This window comes from Micropterus salmoides, unplaced genomic scaffold (assembly GCF_014851395.1).
Source record: "Micropterus salmoides isolate LMB-PRFRI ecotype aquatic unplaced genomic scaffold, ASM1485139v1 Ms_hic_scaffold_3902, whole genome shotgun sequence".
Taxonomy (NCBI): Eukaryota; Metazoa; Chordata; class Actinopteri; order Centrarchiformes; family Centrarchidae; genus Micropterus; species Micropterus salmoides.
Window position 1 is genome coordinate 1 of NW_024043265.1, and position 21,227 is coordinate 21,227.

The 21,227-nt window shown below is 40.2% G+C and overlaps 1 protein-coding gene across 1 annotated transcript; it reads right to left on the reverse strand.

Annotated features, from left to right (window-relative positions):
• Window positions 1-390: 390 nt before the first annotated feature.
• Window positions 391-17,813, reverse strand: LOC119885076 (low-density lipoprotein receptor-related protein 1B-like; the record flags this gene model as incomplete). Its single annotated transcript, XM_038695316.1, has 14 exons — window positions 17,782-17,813; window positions 15,784-15,988; window positions 12,098-12,290; window positions 10,094-10,219; window positions 8,997-9,125; window positions 8,698-8,817; window positions 7,828-7,941; window positions 7,467-7,616; window positions 7,121-7,243; window positions 3,726-3,845; window positions 2,702-2,830; window positions 2,121-2,243; window positions 819-959; window positions 391-578 (listed from the first exon to the last, which is right to left on the reverse strand). Coding segments are annotated over exons 2-14 (1,857 nt in total), but the record flags the coding sequence as incomplete, so codon positions are not given.
• Between the last annotated feature and the right edge of the window lie 3,414 nt (window positions 17,814-21,227).

Here is a 21,227-nt window from a genome sequence, read left to right on the forward strand (position 1 = left end):
TTTATCTGTTTAATGATGTGCGAAGTTAGGCTTAATTCATAATTTATGTCTGCACTATTACTAATATAAGCTTCACATTTAACTTGCTACTAATGCTGCTAGAGCTTACTGAAGGTCAGTAAACTCTATAATTTAAAATGTTAGACTGTAGTAGGACACATTATAGCTGTGACACATATTTAAAGGGCACATTTTGTTTTTGCACCAAATCATATTCACTAGTTTATAGGTTGTTTAAAAATAGTTTACAATTGTTTTATTTCCATCTGCAGTTTTATTGCAGCCTGGTTTAAGATTTTGCAGGGTGAATTAGACTTTATGGACCAACTGTGCATTCTTTGAGGAAGAATGCATGCTATTAAGCTACTGAACCATGACTAGTCCGCTTACCTTGTATCCGACAGGAAGGTCTTGGCAGTCCTGTGTGCATCCACTGACTCGGCGGTTTAAACATTCATTCAGATTACAGTTCTTCTCATCTGACCGGTCTCCACAATCATCTCTCCCATCACAGAGATTCCCCTCCGAGATGCAGCGTCCATTGGAGCACATGAAGAAGGAGCCATTGCACAAGCTTCCTGAAAAGAGCAAGACATGACTGTCACTGGCACAATGCCCTGTAATTTCTCATCAAAGCTGGGGAATGGTTTTGACCTGACAATGGATCTCGACAGATAAATTCCTTTCCGTTCAAGAACGCTCTCCTGGTTGTAGCGCTTTTTGTTTCTGTCATATGTCGCAGCCAGTTTCCTGGGCAAGTGGTGCTTCTGGTGACACTGATGAAGAGATTCTAGCTGAGAGCCAAACAGCAGTCTTACCTGCAGCCAGACATTTGAGGTTTAGAGGCAGTTCGTCAGAGTGGTCGGGACAGTCTGCATGGCCATCACACTCCCACTGAGAGCTGAGAAGACAGCGGCCGTCCCTGCAGCGAAATTCCTCTGATCCACAGGAGCGATAGACTAAAGAAAGAGATAGTGACACTTCGGTTTAGGGTGTAACTTTGGCAGAATTAAGTGCAAATGGTGAAAAATAATGCTGCACAAGGCTTGCACATTGTTAATATTGCAGTGAAGCATCCTCGTAGTGTATATCGAATCATGGCTGATAACAAATCAGGCCATCTGGAGGTAGAATGCTGTTCACAGCTGCATTGGGCAATATTTAAAAACATAAATACACATGTTTTATCAGCCCAAGGCATCACAAAAATAGACTGACAGATAATCCCCTATAGCTCAGAGACCAGTGTCAGTATGGTTAAAAGTACAATAATATCAAATAAAACAATCCTTAGAGTCCAGAGAAACATAAACAGATTTATAACAAACCAGTTGCAAAAGACCTAGCCTTTTAGCATTATCACCTTTAAATGCTTAAAAAGAAAACATCTTACTCTGGAATGCACACTTTATTAATTTAAAACAACATACAGTCCTTTATATAGATATAGATAACTATTCCATCATTTCAAACAATGTTATTATATCTCATTATTTTGCCTAGAAAACTGGCCAAGGTCCAGGGAATGTGTTAACTGTATAAAACAACGTCTTCCATTTTTTTTTTTTTATGTGCTTATGTTTAATTTATTCATGGCAAGAGTGGTCCCCGGTTATCAAACCCATGCACAATGACTCCAAATTGTTTCACTTTGGTGATTTTGATATAGGGACATGTTTTCATTGAAGTTCAAACGGTCGAACACAAGTTTTTTCAGCTCGCTAGTGCAACTTTCAATTAGGGCATATTCATATACCATTGGTGAATATAAAGCTAGGGTGGTTTATATTTGTTGATATTCCCTTTCTGCGTCCTGACAGCAATCAACAAATCAAATGCTCTGACACAATGATAAAAGACATCTGTGGATGTCACATGACTTCTATAAGCAGCATTTCTTTCAAACTGAATACAATGATTGTCTGGCCTACCTGCCATCCTGTCTACCTACCTACCTGCACTCTGCCCATGCACTCACTGCATAGGAAAATGGCTTTTGAGGCCTGAAGAGAGGGGGTTGGGATTATTAGTAGAATACTTTCAAAATATAGCTCTTTTGCTAGTTCTCCAATGTAGCCTACCCAGCTTTAAGAACAAGAGTGCAAGATAAATCTACTTGCCACATTCCACTGACTCATCAGACCCATCTCCGCAGTCGTCATCATGGTCGCAGACGAATCGCTGGGGGATGCATGCTTTGTTGTGGCAGCGAAACGAGCTGTCATCACATGTGTTGTTGGGTGCTAATGCACAAAAAGAAATAGGTAAAAGGGCTTATTAGTGAATAAACGTTTTTTTTCTAAAAGATGCCATGCAATATGTATAAAATGTCAACATTAGTAAGTCTACTCCATTTGTCTGTGGTGATTTCTAATTGTTTTTCTGCTGTTTAGTAAGCTTGAATCAAAGAAGAAACAAAGTTTCAGATGAATGGATTTGTGGCACACCATTTAGAGAAGTACAAAAACTTCCATTGTTCGCCACTTCCCACTGTATACTGGTTTTATTTTCCTAGCTTGAAATAAAATTTGCAAAGGGATTTGCACAGTATGTGTTTGGTGGGTTTCATTTTCAATGGGATACTCATTATACTACAATAATGTGTAAACAAGCAATGATTTCTTAATTCTGGGATTACATTAAGTTTCTGTTGTAACTGTAGGGAGCTATTCAATTTGTTGAACTAGACACTAGAGTTTACCGCAGCCAGCTGCAGAAAGTTCATCACTCCCGTCAGGGCAGTCCCTTTCACCATCACAGAGCCAGCGTTTCGGAACACAGGCATACGACCCAGGGCAGCTGAACAGCCCTGGAGCACATGTCACTGAGCCTGAAAGGAAAACAGGACCACATGCTCTACTTTCAAAAGCCAAAGAATACAATGCACCACAGAGAAGAATGAGTACAAAGGGCACCTAAATGAAGCAGGTGGATTGGGTTAGGCTGGTACCTTCAGTTATCTGTGAACATTTACCATTTATTCAAAGCCCTTGTTCTGCCCTTATTGGGAATATCTGGCTATATTAGAACTCAGAGAAAAAAGGTTTTGGTTATGGTTTTGAACTCATACCCCTTTTTGGCCTAAATAAACAAATTTTCATTGCGCATGTGTTCCCCTAACGGAAGCTAACAACAATGACTACGCTATTGTGATTAAGAATTATTCACTTGAATTATACTTGAAGTCAGCAATACTCTCCTTTATCTTAGGACTGCCCTTTAAGAGAACAGTAGAAAAAATTGGCGTCATTGAGAAACAAAGGTAAATACAGCAGTTCAATTAGGCATGTACTGTATAGCTGAAGCGCATATCTTGTTTTGATAAGAATAGTGCCTGGGAAACCTTTGGGCCGGTTCATTAATATTTCCTCTACGTTCCATTACAATCCAATTATACAACCAATGTTCACAGCAATTCTAGTCTCTTTATAGCGGTTGGATTCTTTTTATTTCATTGTAGAATTCATTACATACACATCTCATTTGCCCATTGAAATAGATGTGTCTCTTAGGCCTCATTGATGAAAAATATATTTGCCTCAGTGCCCACGCGAATCATCAGAAATGCCTGTGGTCTCTTTTGTTGTCTCATTATCATTGTTTCATTTCTGTCCATTCATTTCCAGCTCTGCTAGGAGAACACATGGAGCTGTCACACATAATATAGGGGATGTGACCTTTTACACCAGCAGCAGATTCCTCATGACATCTGAAAGGGCACTAACCACATATCTGCACACTCTCATCGAGGCCATCCTCACAGTCGTTCTCCCCGTCACACAGCCATTGCTTGGCAATGCACTTGTTCTTTGAGCAGGCAAACTGGTTCCACAAGCATGACGAATCTGCAGAGGGCAGTGGGGAAGAAAAGATTTCAACGCCATAAATCAAACAAAGAGAGGAGGAAACAACAGCAAAAGTGGCATACCATATAGAAAGGGCAGAAGGTTTTTAATCAAAACACAACATGTGGGTTTCCCCTTAGCCTGCTTGTTTTTCTGCTTAGCAGCACGCATGAGTGTAGCTGCCACACAAAGGACTGTAAATATATATATTTGTGCCCCCCCCACACACACACATTTTTTTTGCTCCTGGTTTCTGTGCATAAAAACATTAACTGATAACCAATATCAAAGCATGTAATTAATAATTATTGATTTTTTGTTTGTTATTTTATTCAAAAACAAACTGGTGATACAAAACAGTGGGTAGTCAACTAAGAGAGTACTCTCCTGATCACTGTGTAAAAGCTATTGTGGATATATTCATAATCTGTGCTGAGTTTGTGTCACTGAGCCACCCACTCTCCCTGGGGAGTTGTTCTGTGGTCTCTTTCCCTCAGATGTCAGGCCTGGCAAAGTCTGCCAGAGCTTTGATGAGATGTTGAGAGAAGGAAGGATGTGTTTATGTGTGTGTGTGTGCTCCAGGTCACACCAGAGTATAAGGAATTATGGATCCTACAGAGAGTGGCGGGTCTCTCAAACTGCATTGCTTTCCTTCCTGTCAGACTTTGTACATCACACCAGCGCTTCGTGCCCTGATACAATGGTGTATGATAGGGATGAGATAAACTTTAAATGGCTAAATCTGGAAACTGTGATTATCCAGACTTTCTGTATGTGATACTAAATCTACACTTCAAATGCAAACAGTTGCTTCAAGTGCATAACAAAATAGCAAGTCTACGCCACATTAAACGTATCAAAGAAAGTCTTTCAAGTGTTTCACACAGTAGAAAAGCACATAATGCATTGTGGAGTGACAAATGGCTATTTCATCTAATCAGATGTGGAATTTCAAATTTCTGAAATGTAATGACATTTTCCTCAAACCACTTTGCAGTCAGATTATCAGTGGCTGGAGCTTTTTATATGATAATTAACTCAGAGGAATGGGAATATTGTCTATTTGTCCTGAAAAGGCTATTCAGAACTTCTCAAAGCATTGTGGCACAATTCATATCAGTTCTGATATAAGCACATTTGAAGCATGTTATCATTTCACACAGGCACAAATGACATTTTTTGGATTAAGGACTGGAAATGGTGTTCATGTGTTCTGCATCTCTCTAACAACATTCATGGGCAATTTACAAAATAAATCAGATAACTGGAAGAGCATTAAATATGAAAACGGGATTGCACTGAACTGCCTTCCTCACTTCTGTTGCAAGTGAAATGTGAACAAAGGTGCTGATTAATTATAAAGGAAGAGCAAACCAGACTAATAAGAGATCTGCAACATCTTAGTCAAACACTCTCAAAGGCAAATACATATAAATACTACGGCCACATTTTATTTGTGTTATTCTTACTGACATTAGTCCCGGTTGTCAGCAGTCCCTCACTGCTACCGTCTGGCTGGTCTACAGCCATGCTGTGAGGCTGCAAATTGAGCACAGAGGGGCTTTGATCTAAATGCTAATGTCAGCATGTTAACATGCTCATACTTATAATGTTAACAGGACTATGTTTAGCAGGTATAATGTTATTGCCAAAGTATTTTTTGGGGTATTGGGTCATAATCCAAAATATTGGACAAACCTGGCCTCGTGATTGAGCTACATGACAAGTTCAATTTCATGGCAATCCATTCAATATTTGTCAAGAATTGCACTCAAAAACACAAATGTCAACCTCATGGTGTCACCACAGAAAAAGGGATCCCCAAGGCCAGTAGGATACATCGCCCAGGAACCCTGAATGTCTGTACAAGACCTGCTGGGAGCGCTAGATGAAAGGTCAAGGCATCACCAAAGATTCTTCCTGTGGGCACCATAGACATCTGTACTAATGTGTATGTCAAGCCATCCAATAGTTGCTTAACAATTTTACTAAAATCGATAAATGTCAACCTCATGGTGGTGCAGGATGAAAAGTCAGTGGCTCATCATAGGGAGTAAAGTGGACCGACCAACAGACAGACAGACAGACAGACATTGCCATATGTAGAGCCTAGTGGTGGCTCTCGATAGTATCATAGATAGTAAAAAAGAAAAACAGTTGAACGGGGATGCAACAGAATTCCTCATTGTGTGTGTATGTCTGGAATGAAATGTGTTTGGTGTTGATAACTGCAAATTGCAATAGTTACATCTCTCTAACCTCACAGAGAAAGCTATGCTATAAACCTCCAGGTCTGCACACAGATGACAGCACTAACTGCTGACTGCTTCATGACTTCTTACTCTTTAATAGGCTAGACCATACAGTCTATGGGCTAGACAACACAGACAGCAAGTGTTTTGACACTATGAGTGTGTGTGTGGGGGACTACTCCATCAGATCTAATTACCTTGTGCATGTGTGACAGTGATGAAGCTTAACAGCTACTCAGACCACCTACATTAAAGCACCCAGTACATTTTGCTTTGATGCCAAAAGCAATGACATGTGAATGGGTATGTGTGTAGCTGTTTGAGGGCAAATTATATTAATTTGTACCCTGACTTAATTATGGTCTCCCTATTTAATTGGATGCATCTTGACTTTGTCATGGTAGTTTCTACAAACATTAGCATGGATCAAAGCGCAAGTAAGAATGCTTCTGCTGCCTCTGGTGAGGGAGGTAGAGTAGTGTCATTGTAATGTGTAATCCTTTCGTATGTCACTGATTTCCACTGAACTCACATTTTAATTTTCAGTATAAAAATTTCAGTGACTGATGGCTCATTAATTAATTGATACACTGGAAGTGTTGTACATTATAATTCAAAGAGAGAAGGGGAAAAGCGTGTGTCCTCAGCAGCCTCACTCTGAATTCAGGATCCAAATTAGACGTTCAAACAAGCAGTATCACCCACATGAGAAATCTCAAACGTGCAAGGGGGAGCAAAACAAAGTGAAGAGAAATTGCCTCATGGCATGATAAACAATCATCTCCTGCCTTTCTGTCTCCTCCGTATATACTGTATGTAATATTTGTTGCCTGGATCTATTTAAATGACAAAAACATTACAACAAATAGCTTCTTGTTAATGGAAAATAAATATTCTTCCAACCGCCAACAGTATTGTACAGCAACCAAATACCTCATCTATCTCTACCCATTAGAAAACAAAACATCGTTTCAGTTTATTGTGTAGAAGCTCTTCCATGAGAGGTAAGATTTGTCAGTTTACCACACTGGAATTCATCTGCTCCGTCTTCACAGTCTTTTTGGCCATCGCACAGCCACACGCTAGAGATGCAGTTTCCACTTGGACAAGCAAAGTGGCCTTCCTCGCACTTCTGCCCATGGGAAACTGGGACGAACAACAAAACCAAGTCAGTTCTCTGAGCATTAGCAATGATTGAGGTCATTATCTTTTCCTAAGCTCTCTCTGAATCTCTTATTCCACTTTCATAATCATCTCAGAAAATGCAATCTGTCTTAAGTCTTTTCTAATTGTAGCTCGCTTGCTAAATCTGTCCCTGAATGCACACGCAAAATGTGTGTCTTTGTGCGTGTTTGTGTTGGGTGCTCACCTTGGCAACTGCTCTCATCAGCGTAGTCTCCACAGTCGTTTGCACCATCGCAGATCCATGAGGGGTGGATGCACAGTGAGGTGGAGTTGCAGCTGATAAATTCTTTTTCTTTCACCCCAAGCTTGTAAAAGTGAGAGCAGTCGCTGTGGTCTGAATACAAAACACAGCAACACAATAACGGCCTTATCACAATGGATGTAATGGTAGAGGTAAGAGTGGTGAGGGGCAGTACTCAATCTGATCCGAGAGACGAGCACAGATTTAAGTTACTCGATCCATCTAATGTGTTGCAGCTAGAACTGTGTGTTTGCATTTTCGTTTTAAAGTAACTGTAATGCAAATCACAGGCTAAAGGACTTACTGCAGCTTTTTTCATCTGAGGCATCGGCACAGTCAATGACCTGGTTACACCAGGCTGAGCTGGGTACACAGCTCCCATCCTTGCACGATGATTCTGATGAGCCACACGTGATATCTGGGGGAGAGAATTAGCATTTCAAAAAGATATCAGAACCAAAACAGCACTCGGAAACAGTTACAGGTACAGCTCACAACAATACTTAAAACCTCTTCCTGGGGGTGGGTAAAATTACCTCCAGGTTGAAAACTGCCAGACAGGAAAAGGTTTGTCATAAGTTGCAGTATTTGTGCAGTTGGGCTACCTGTGCTTAAAAAAATGGCCTGAGGAGCAAATCACACTTATTATGCTTGGTTTTGTTTATTCATTTACCAACTACTGCACAATGGCTCCAGTGATTTTACCTCTCTACCTATATTACAATATTAGTATATAACTTACACAATACTGCAATTAAATGTAATCAAGGTATTGTCGATGTCCCATTTAAAAGAATACATTAATTATGAGACCACCACTGTCTCCTTGTGAGCTCAATCAACTTGGAACAATATTCCTTTCTTTTTTCCCCCCAATTACAGCAGGGAAGTAAACATGACTACACTTATTTCACCATCATAGTCAAAACCAAATCAGTCTGGCCATATTGAACGGGACACAAAGCATTGTCCAGTCTCTCAAAAGCAGCTATTAATGGTGGGGGTTGGGAGCCTGTTTGAATTGGTGCACTCTTTAAGATCTTGGGTCTCATTAGATATTTAAGATAGCATTAGATAGCACAGCATGTGGCCTAGAGTGCCATATTAATATAGGCATTAGTGTGCTCTCAGAGGCAGGATGGATTGAACAGGAGATCAGATGGCTGTGACTCACTGCTGCAGAAAGATTCATCAGAGTTATCCCCACAGTCATCGATCCCGTCACAGAAATGACTGTTTGCCACACACCGTTGGTTGTAGCAGGGCCTAAAACCCTTCCGGCAGCTCCTGTTGACTGAAGGCAGTGAAATGCATAAATATGTTAGAAATGACCAAATTCATTAATTAACAGGTATTTTTATAAGCATTGAGTTTCTACAAGAATTCCAAATCAAACATATGATACAACAATGTTTATGAGCTTCTTCTACATTCTTATCTGAATATGCTTCAGAGTGGTGAATTGTTTCTTACCACAGTATTGCATCTTCTCATCTGATTTATCTTTGCAGTGGGCTATTCCATCACAGGTCAGCTGGTAGTTTATGCACTCGCCATTCCCACACTCAAAATCAGTGTGGATGTTGCAAGAGGAATTTTCTGCTGCAGAAGACAATGAGCATGATGAACTATGACTGTCACTATATCAAAGCTCAGCTGTGTATATTGAACAAACTTCATATATACAGGTGAACACAGAGGCAACTTTTCAATGCATACTGTAGTGAACCCAACATTTGTTAATGAATGATCATAACTGCATTAAATTGGTAGATATTTCTCACTTGAGCTAGTAAACTGAAAATAAATGTCAACATTGTATTTTGTTAATACATTCACAGACCAATCTCCATCTCAGCATCACAATTTAAAAATCAAAAACTTCTTGTTGCTCTAGTAGAATCAGGGTGTGGTAGACAGCCTGATGTCCATTACCATGACATCCAGGCTACCACCCAGCTCCATTAGTCACTTTCCATGTTCAGTCTGGCCAAACATCCCTTGTTTCTCACTCATCCAGGCAACCATCCAGCTCTCATGAGTCACTTTCCATGTCCAGTCTTCCCTTGTTTGAACAGCTTCTCCCAAGTTATGGTCTATCCTCACATTGCATTTCAAATTCAACCAGCAATGTGACAAATTAGGGAGCAAGACGCCATCAAAATGCTCTAAGCAAGAAAATGTGACACCCTATGCTTATAGCTTTGTTTTCTGCTGTTTGTATAAACTTAAAAGTGGCTCAACATTATAGCTTTATTTTGCTGAGGAGTATTGACTTTGACTACTGGAATCATTACAAACTTTCTGCTCAAAGAGGAGGAGACAGCAGCTGTTCCTGTTTGTGTGTTGCTATGTACAAAGGAATCACTTCAAAGATGTCAAAGGTTCATGTAAACATCACGAATAAAATCTCAACTGATTGTGGACAGAAGCTAGGTTACCCTCTACATATAAATGTAAACAAGTACTATTTTTAAAATAACTGCTGCCTAAATAGTGCCATTATAAGCAATATCTGTTGAGGAGTATATTGTGGAGTATAATTAAATAAGAAGTGCCTCATGACTTACACACGCATCTGTTGTCATCTAAGAGCACACGTTCTCCACGGCAAGTGCAATTGACCCTCCCATAGGGTGTCAGGAGACAAAGGTCACCGCAGCCTCCGTTCATTTGTCGGCATGGGGACAGCTCACCTTCAGTAACAATCAAACAGAACTGATTAGGCGGTCAGAAGCAGTCAAAGGACAAACCTCCTGGGAAACACACTCTCTTTTAGATGTCATTCATCGAAGTTGTTCAATACATTCATGGAGTTATTCTCTGAGGAAGCATTGTGACTTACCTTTGTGCTGGGCACATTTAGCCTCAGCCTCCCCCGTCTACTGTATTATTAAGATAAATTTAGCATACATTTTAAAAATCCCATGGGAAGTTGGCACAGAATTTGGATTCTCAGCTTGCTATAGGTTTTTACTAAATGGTTGGTAAGAAAGGAGCTCTTGCTTTTTGACTCTGTGGGCCTGACTCCAAACATAATCTTTACAGTTAATGGGTGAGCTGATAGATTTTCTCCTGTAAAATTCAATTATAGTTGAGATGGAAAGGTCTTTATGTGACACGCTATGGCATGACATTGTTGGTTATCACAGTTACACATACTAAGAGTATAAGATATACATCCCTAAACCAGGATGGATGTTTTTTTTGTTAGGATGGGGCTCATTGCAGTGTGAAATGATACACTTACATTATTTTTAATCTGAAGATGATGATTGGTGGTCAACGTATGAATAAAAGGGAAGTTCTGTTGTTAAAGGCCTGTACTGATACTGACTGCTATCCCCACTGACAGGTAGCTAATGTATTACAATGTGATACAATGTGCCAAATATCACAAATTTGCCTCAAGGGCCTTTTCAGTCAGTAGAGAATACAACACCCTCTATCCTTAGACCCTTGTGTTTCTCTGCCTGGGGTGCGATGTAAAAAGCTGGGCCTAGCACTGTGGGAATCATGTATTGCACAAAATTGCATGACCAAACTGCAGACATAACCCATGAAAGAAAATGTAAGTGAAAGAAATTGTAAGTGCTTGTCTAGTCCCGAGGAAAAAAAAAATTAGAAAAGAAGCTGAGCAGCGAGAGACCTAATATCAAGTGCAAGTGTTCAGAGACATGCGTGTCCATTGGAGACCCTCTGTTATTGGCTGCCCTCCAGCCATGAGTATTTTATTCATGAGAGAAGAAACCCTTCCTCTGTTCCGCAGCTCAGGTAAACCATTTCTATGATTATTTATATTCAAGATATTCAAGACAAAGAAAAAGTAATAAGAGGTTAACAATGTAAAAAGAATAAATGGATTATCCGCTCCACCACTGGTGGTCACCGCACATTATGCCGTAGACTTGCAGCTGTGCCGATGCAGGTCATAGGATGTGATTATTTGCCATGAAGAGATAAAGTAGGAATAGCGTGACTCTCGGCATTCGAGTCCAACCAGTGGGACAAGCTTAAGCCCACTTCCCTTTGTCCTACTTGGAAATTAAACTTTATACGACACTTTAGAGACTCCCTTTACAACATAGGCTATTTAGGCTTTTTTTATTAATTACCTCTGAAACTTAATTTTCTAGCCATTCTAAATAAGACCACATTCATTTATCATGCCGGCTGTTTTTGTACATCAAAATGAGGAGCCCTTTTAGTTAGTAGAGCCTGTATTATGTACTAGTCATCTGATCCGCCAGTGCTGGCTGATCAGATATATCATACTGTATCTGTGTAGAAAATTGACTCTTCAACTATAAAGCTTTTTGACACTATGCAGGCCAAGTGCATGCAAACTGTGGGAATGGCACAGATAAGCCCACTTTATACTAATAATCTCAGTAGAAAAGTGCATACAGCAACATATTTATTTTGGTCTATTGTCCTAAACTACAATAACATAATGGATATGCACATGTATAAGCTGCTGCACACAAGCACACATGAACACCAGACACCTGCAAACATATAATACACAAATATTTGCAGACCCAACACTGCATGGTTGATGTTCAAATACTTACAGTTGTTTGTGTCCCTGGCCACAGCTATTATTCCCATTGGTTGATGGGGTATATCTGCTCGTAGTACCTTGGTGTCACTACCCGTGTACTTGTTGGATCGCAGCACAGACCTGTGGGCCCAGTCTGACCAGTAGATAAAGTCTGCATAGATGGCGAGCCCATAGAAGTTTCCGGGTCCTGATTTAACTATGACCTAAACATTGTAGAGCAAAGCACTCATGTAAGGACTGCTTCCATCATGCTTTTCAAATTTAAAGCTTGTGCTGTCAAATGCTACTCTGGTAGTGGCACATTTACAGTGAGTACATGTGTCACTTATTATATATGCTACAATAGATACAACTACATCACAAGGAGTACTCATACACATACTGTCATTATTTGCACTTCCATCTTCAAACCAATAACTCTTTTCAAGATCTGGCAGGAGAAAGCATCTACTGAATTTTGAGTGCAACCCTAGGATTAAATGTGGAGAATAATGTTTCGACTCATTAATCTAAACATCACCCATGCCGCCCACATGACTGCTTAACCCAGATGTTGGGGGAGTAAATGACAGTGTCATTGGCAGGCAGGCAGGAATCCATCAGATGCCTCCTTGTGGGACTCTCCAGGCTTGTGTGGGGGATCAGGGCCTCCAGCAGCTCTGTAGTTTCAGCCATTAGTGGGACAGACATGTAAGCAGCATCACATTAGCCCTGTGCCATACTGGGATTAATAGGACAGGTGTTGATTAAAGGAGCCCAGCATGTGGAAGCAACAACTGGCCATCAGGCAAGTGAAAGACAAGAGACAGAGAGAGGTAAAGAGAAAGATTGAACGCCAGATGGGGTAGGATGGAACATACTGATAGGAAATTAGATTTGGGAGACATTAGGTATACAGCCAGCATCACATTATTTGTGTGCTGAACGCATGTTTTGGGTAAATATGAACATATTTCATGCATTATTACCACTTTTTAATATTCAACAATGTTAAAATATGGTTCTTTAAATGGCATGTTGACAAGCTTTGGTTTTACATGGCAACATGAACCACACTGCTGACATTGAACTCGAATGAAACTAACCATTCCTAGACAGCTATCAATTAATAATCCATCTCGTCGTTGTAAAAAGGGCATATTTTCCCTCCTAAACATGCTGACATCTTCCCTTATCAAGCTCTCCGCTGCCCTTTGTGAACCACTGTCTTCATTAATGACACGGGTCTCCACTCTCAAAATGGCACAGGGGAGTGAGCCGTGCAACAGCTCTTGTTCTTTTCTGTTGCCAACCACACTGTCAGGATATAATGACTGCTGCTGAGAAGAACACTCCACTGCAATCCAAGTCTACATGTACTGTACTGTGCAAAAAAAGAAAAATCATCTTAATCAAATCAATATTTTGTGTGGCCACCCTTTGCCTTCAAAACTGTATCAATTCTTTAAACTGGTACAAATTCAGGGGGGTTTGTAGGCATATCATCAGGTGTATGATTAAACAATTATACCAAACAGGTGCTAATGATCACCAACTCGATATATGTTAAGTTATATAACTAAAGTTCAGGAACAGGACCACGCCTCTCTCGGTACATAAGTTCATCCAAACCCTTTCTCTCTCCTTTGTCTCAGTTCTCACATCCCTCCCCCCAAACCCTATTTCTTCTATCTCAATGGGCAGCACAGTGGCCCGGTGGCCCAGTGGACAACACTGTGGCCTCACAGCAAGAAGGTCCTGGGTTTAAACTTCGGTCGTCCCAGGCCTTTCCGTGTGAAGTTTACATGTTCTCTCCGTGGTCGTGTGGTTTTCCATTTTGCACTCCAGTTTCATCCCAACATCAAAGACATTCATGCTAGTGTTAATAATTCCACCAAGTAACTGTTGTTTTTCTACCACAGGAACCACAGGGGGTTGAGAAGCAAGCCTCTCATCAAAAGGAGCCCCCACTATGTGTCTTGCCCCCGGGTCCCTAGCCGCTCCGACCACTAAACCCTAGACAAGCCCCTTTATCCTTCCGTTCTCGACCCCATCCTCCCTCTCCCCTTGATCGCTTCATCATAAATACTCCTCTCGACCCCTTCATCCCTCTCCCCTTGATCGCTTCATCATAAATACTCCTCATTATCCGAATAAATTACCTTTTTATACCTCACATTGGCGTGGTCTTTGTTAATGAAGTAGGTTGAAACACAATCATTAACTGAAACAGAAACAACTGTGTAGGAGGAATATATCTGGGTGAGGAACATCCAAACTCAGCTAACAAGGTTGCTGAAGAGAGTTTGCTTTCAAAAGTCAAACACCAAGACTGAGCACAGCAACAAGACACAAGGTAGTTATACTGCATCAGCAAGGTCTCTCCCAGGCAGACATTTCAAGGCAGGGGTTTCCAGATGTGCTGTCCAAGAATTATCTTCAGCTTCAACTGGACTCACAACTCACAAAAACTATGTGAAAGTGTAAGAACTGATGCTGTTTTGAGGGCAAAGGGTGGTCACACCCAATATTGTTTGATCTAATTTTTCTTTTGTTCACTCACATTGCATTTGGTAATTGATAAACCTAATCTATTAAAGTGTGTATTTTTGAAAGCATTCTAACTTTACAGCATTTTTCCACACCGGTCTAAGACTTTTGCACAGAACTGTTTATGACTCAATACAAAATTGGTGTTCTATAATGTGTTTTCTTGCATGTATCCTAGGAACTCACCCGTTTTATTATGTTAAGTATTTTTACTGAGTGACAAAAAAACCTTAAGCTTCCATCTCCACAACAGGCTTCTTGTATACAATAGACGGGCTGTCTTAAGATTTTCACAACCACAGCTTGGGTAAGTGCTGAAGTTGACAATTAGGCACCTCTGTTTAATTTACACATTTTAATTGGAATGAAGAATCTGCATCCCGGGCGGTCTCACTGCAAAGCCTTCATTAGTAGGACTAGACTGCAGCAAGGGCAGGTGGGGACCCAAAGGTGAAGAATTTCTGAGCGGTGTGACCCGGCTTAGCAAACATATGGGCAACTAATTGAGATGGGCCATTTTACTGAGCTGCAGAGGTCATGTCAAGCAAAAACTGAAATCTACAGCAAAAAAAGACCAAGTAGTACTGTAATCTTACACACTGGGGGTACAGAAGATGTATATCCAGTTGGGATGTTGTAAATTATGCATGCAGCTTTCATGGATAAAATGAGAACTCCCCTCACTGAGCTTCTTTACTTTAGCAGGCAATGACTTCTGTGATTAAGGAAACCATCTGTACCCACAGATATGAAATATCATAAAAGAACATCAAGAGGTATTTCAGATCTTATCTGCTGTATAGGCGCTCAGTAAGAATGGGAAATTAAATGGAAAACTGAAAAAAAAGTTTCATTATAGGAGAAAGTGGCAGATCAATTTGACACTGGCCTTGACTATGTGCCTTGTTTCTAAGCTCTTTCGTAATGAAACATCTTCATCACTGAGGGACAAATGTGGGAAATAGACTAAATTGTGAGTCACTGTGTCTCCTTAATAAAAAAAAAGAACACTGATTCATAGGAATTCAAAGCATGTAATCCAAAAATGTGGAACTTTAACAAAACAATGTCCATACCTAATATAATAATCAGAATAAAAACAGGGTTATGAAAATTGTAAATATCTTTACAGATATATTTATTTGGGGGACATATTTTCATACTCACAAATCTGCTGGAACCATCATAGTCACATCTCTCAATTTTGCCAAGGCTTCCATCTGAAAAGTAGAGCTTCTCTGCTTTGTGGTCAATTGTCAGTCCATTGGGGGTCAGGATGTCTGAACTGATGATAATCCTCATGTTCTTGCCCACTAAGGTGGATCTCATGATGCTGGGTCTCTGCTCATTCCAGTTGGTCCAAAACATCAGGCTAAAATGTGAGAACAACCAAACCAAACATCAAATTACCATGGGGCAGACTAGTCTTTTCCTTCTCAATTTAGCAAAAGCATGTGGCTCTTAATATGCAAGATGTCACCAGGGGCTCCCTCTCTCTCTAAAAGAAGCACTACTTCACCTCAGTACTTATTGTATAATTAAGTCCACCCCAGCAAGAACTACAAATGTGTAGTCTGAAATTTAATCAGGGGAGCAGGAATGATAGCTGCTCTACCAACATGTCAACCAGGGAACTCTCTGCCATGTAGGCAAAACAAACATTAATGAACATGAACATTTTTCTTCCCTGAATTAAATTTTTGGAGGTTTATATAGTCGTATCAGTCAGTCATCAGCATAATCCCATAATGCCAAGACCTCCTCTGCCTATCATCGGCTTCCCCTTTTTTGCCTTGAAGGAGCTCATGGCTGATAAAGTGTAGCTCAGTTTCAATTTGATAAAAACAGATTAGCATCACGGGTTGTGAAATAGAGGTCATTTATTCATATTCTCCCGTGAGGACTTCTGAGAATATGAAAAACACAGATAATAGCAACAGAGTAAATAAATGAAAGATTTATATCTTGGTTTATATGTGTTTGCAAAATGGATGGTTCATGCTTTAACAGCTATGCAGATAAACCACAGAATAAAGAGGTGGATACTACAAGTATCAAATTGTATTAAAATCTTTTCAGCTCCTGGACTCTCACTTCATACTATGACGAAGTCATGGAAGTCCACTTAGTGCGATAATAAGGATTCCGGTCAGAAGTCACAACCAGGGCCTGCAAATTAGTCACTTGAGTTTGAATTCTAATTATCAGACAGTGTTTCTGGAGTGGGATTGATATGGTGCCAAATTGCCAGCCAAGGATATAGTCTGAGGTCAAGAAATTAATTTAGTTAGTGCAACAGGTGGAGTAAGATAGTCACTCTTTTCAAACCGCTCATAGTAACATTTTTATATTTGTGAATATGTAAGTGTTCAATCTGAACTAGATGTGACTGAGATACTGAAGTGTTATTTTTTTTAAACAAAGGAAAACACCTTCTCCCTGAGAACTGTCTCACAAATGAAACTGTTAAATCAGGTATTCAAAAAACTATAAACGCTTGGTGTACGTGTAAGTGTAAAACTTCACCAAAACACTTCACCTCAGAATATCCGGACAGCATAATGTAGCAAAGCCTTGGCACTGAAAAAGTTGCCAATGGAGAGATTTATAGGATCTTAAAATTGGTCCAAAAGTATTAGGAGGCCAGTGCATAGATTTTAGTAGAGTAGTAATATCAGTTTTCCCCCTTTTTTTGTTAAAACTCTTACAACAACCTTCTGTATTAAGTGTAATTTATTTAATGACTGTGGGAAAATCTGTCTGGCCAAGTGTCTCTGTATCTTGGGGAGGAAGAATAGGCCTTCTGTAATGTAATGTTTTGAAATGAGATAATGCTGTTATGTTGTATTGTTATATACTTTTCTTGAACATAAATATATCCACAGCTCCTTCCTTAATTTGACACTACATAGGGCTAAGATAATGAAGATCCAAAAGCACATAGTACCATGTCATCAGTATAGCGAAGAAAAGCAACATTGTGCTTGAGGATGATGACCCAGAGACGTATAAAACTGAGCAGCTGAAAATATATATATAAATAAATAAAAATGTAATGGGTGACAGTTTGAAAGGCTGGATTTGGTTCAAACCTTTTTGGATTAACAAATTGATAATCCATTACTTTCGAGGGAGAGTGTTTAGAGACTTAGAAGAGCTACTAACTTTTGACACTCATCAAGGGCAAGGACATGTGGATGGTCTCTTCCGAGAGAGTGACCACGGCCTGCCGGCTGAAGGCACCGACTTGTTTCTGGTCCAGTGCTTGTCTGGTGATAGTAGAGGTAGTGGAGCTGGTCCAGTACAAGGTGTCCCAGCCCCGGTGGTAGGCCAGGCCCTCCACTGAACCCACATCTAAAAGAACATAATACACACAAGAAACATTGGACCTCTGCTCACGTTCAATGCAACTAACCTAATTCAGACACCACATAGAGATAGGGTTTAATGAAAACACAGGCCAGCCTGATGACACTCACTTTCAAAGCTGCACTTGGCAATATCTTAATGTGGAAAATACACTTGTCTTATTAGTCTACATCACAAGTTATGGCTGTGTATTAGGATAGCATAGGTTATTTTTTCTTTTATACACAGTAATACATTTAGGACTTGTTATTAATATTATGTTGAGTGGCCTTTAGGTAATAAAATCTGTTATCTTCCACTGCAATCTGGGGCCACTAAACTACAAAGTTACCTAGTGCAGATTTGGGTAAAGAATATTGACTTTGCTTGTAACAGATGGCAGGCTCCAATTATGTTAGAGTTGGGAGTATGTTTTCTTGGTGATTGACAGGGAAATGACTTCATGCCTCACTTCACTGGACAGCTATTTGTTGATGCAACAGTCATTCAGAAACCCAATGTTTTCATCGCAAACCAATTTCCTGAACACAGAATATGAAAAGGCCTTTGCAGCCTCCCAGGTTTTCTGCAAGAATGTGATTGACAGGGTGGTAACCTCCAGAGAGAGACAGTGATCACAGACAGAAAACCTGGCCATATTCATTTTTGATTATTTACTGAGATTGTTTTGTTTTTGTTTGGCAATGGTTTCATAAATGACCTACTGAATAAGACCTCCATAATTTCAATATTACACAAGCATCAATCTGAAGAAGCAAGGTCAGAATACACTACAGCGTTGTTGAGTTGTTATGTACATGAATATGACTACTGCATCCCATTGACCACTCTGGGGTATTTCTTTGACAAAACAAGATATTGTCTTTAATAAAAAGATACAGACTTAGAAAGGCAAAGCAGTGCTTTCTCCTCTTTTCTCAACTCAATGACAGCGACACTCTAAGAACAGTGCAGAAGAAGCTTAAATAACTAACAATGCCTTAGCATTCAAACAACATCTGTGTCCTCCATTTGGCAAATATTTTGGGCCCGATTTTCGCCCACAATTTCATCAGTCAATGCAGCCCCTAATTTGTCTTAATGGTGAACATGTGGCCAATGATAGAATATTTGGCACAATCCCCTTCTCTAAAAACCCATAAACCATCCTCTAGAATACTTAAGACACTACCTGAGTCAGCCGATCACTAATTAATAGTTTGCAATAAAAGCCGTCTGGCAGCTTGGAGTTTCTCACAAATTGTTGGCGGGGTGAGGGAGTAATTAATGGGGGACATGGAGTTTAATTAGGGAAATATGGATGATTAACATTTTCACCTTTCCTCAATGATGGGTGCAGGCAGAAACTTTTAGAGGGAAAGCAAGGAGGAGGGTGCTTTTACATACAGTACAGGGTTAGAAGCTGCCTAAAGTGTTGGTTTCATCAAAAGAAATATGGACCCTATGGACATGATGCTTTCACACATAAGCTAATTGGAAACAAGGATGGTCATGGAACCCTAATACAGTTGTACGCTATGTACCTGCATACAAAAGAATTCTTGCCCATCCCTTAACAAAACAACATGGGCATGCATTATGGATTCAAAAATTCAAATTGTTCTCAAATTAATTGTTTGCTGCTTTGATTTTGCATTTCGCAAGTGCTAAAGTGTGAAGGACACTTGCAAATCGCGACAGATGGTTCTAAATAATGCTTGTTAATTTCTAGAGGATACATAAATAAGCAGAAAGCTCCCTCAGCGGGGGTGTGGGAGATGGGTCGGGGGGGGGTGGGTGGGAGTGGATCAGTAACACTCTGCCAGTCTCCCAGTGTGAGGAGGGGGTGGAAAGATGCTGAGCTCTGCTCCCAGTCGAAACTTCACAGAATGGCAGAGGATGCTAGTCGAGCAGAACAGAGGCTTTTGCTGTTCATCTGACTCCAGTCAAGCTTACCAAGACAGGACTGACTGAGATTTAGTGAAGGAATAGAGAGGGATGAGTCCCATCATTCAATCTGTGACAGTCAGTAAGCAGAAAGCTTTCAAACATAGGTATTAAACCCTACTGATTTAGTATTAAATGGTCTTTTGAGAGGAGTAACAACACAAAAAAATGGAGAAGCAGAGGAGGAAATACGTGTTGATGTAAATTCTATTAATAATATATGAATATTGTGTTTGTCACAAAGTTGACCCACATGATGACAGTACCCTGCCACAGCAGCAGCTGAAGCCTTGGGTTAGTCTCTATACTGGATATGCTCAACCATAGTGCCACTGTGCACTACAGAAGCATGTTTGAAGCATCACATCCCCATACACAATCGGTGCACTTGGAGCATAAAAAGAGCAGTTACATGTGTAGAGCCTAAGTGAAGCATGAGCGGTTAAGTGGCTCTTTAGACAGCTGTACTTATTTGATTGTATATAATGCATACCTTTTCCATGAAACACATGAGAAACAGATTACTGAAAATGTGGCTGAAGGGTGATTCACCAGTAGATTTCACTAATCCTATACCACATTGTGCCAAACCATACTCACGCCCAACAAGGATATAATACTTGCACTGTCAAACCTTGCCACCATGACACCAGTAATACTGTAGCAAATGTAAAGCTGTTGAAATTGCCATAAGATTATGTATGCGTGTAAGTACAAGGGAATGTGTGCAGTGGGGAAGTTGGACAGCTTATTTTATTATAAAGCAACATACAAATCATATAAAAACATATTGGGATTGTGAAATACACTTACTTTCTGCAATGACAGATCTTCCTGTCCAGTCATCGTTAATCATCTGGATATTTCCAAAATGGATGTCACTGAAAAAGATCGGTTGGTCCCAGCTGTCTTCTGACTGTAGTCAAACGCCAGGGCTATGACACTCTTGAAAAAAGCAGGATTTTCAAAAGGTTGGACAGGTGAGTTGAGGTCATTCTCATCTGAAAGGTGGATGCTTTTCAGTATGGTCCTCTCAGAGTAGAGTAGATAACCTTCATAGCGCACACAGGCAAAGCCGTCTCTGCCAAGCGGCCATGGCGCAAGAGCAAGTCCGGCGACCACTACCCAGGTGGAAGCACACTGCTGGCAACCTCCATTACTCCTGGCACAGGGGTTTGTGCCTTCAAACCCAACACATGTTCAATTATTGGTGTTGCCTTTGTCTTGCAATCATATTTAATATTATGTGACTTTACATACAGATGAAAAACACAGGTTTAGTGCCACATAGTATTTGCAAAGTGCCTTTTATGAAT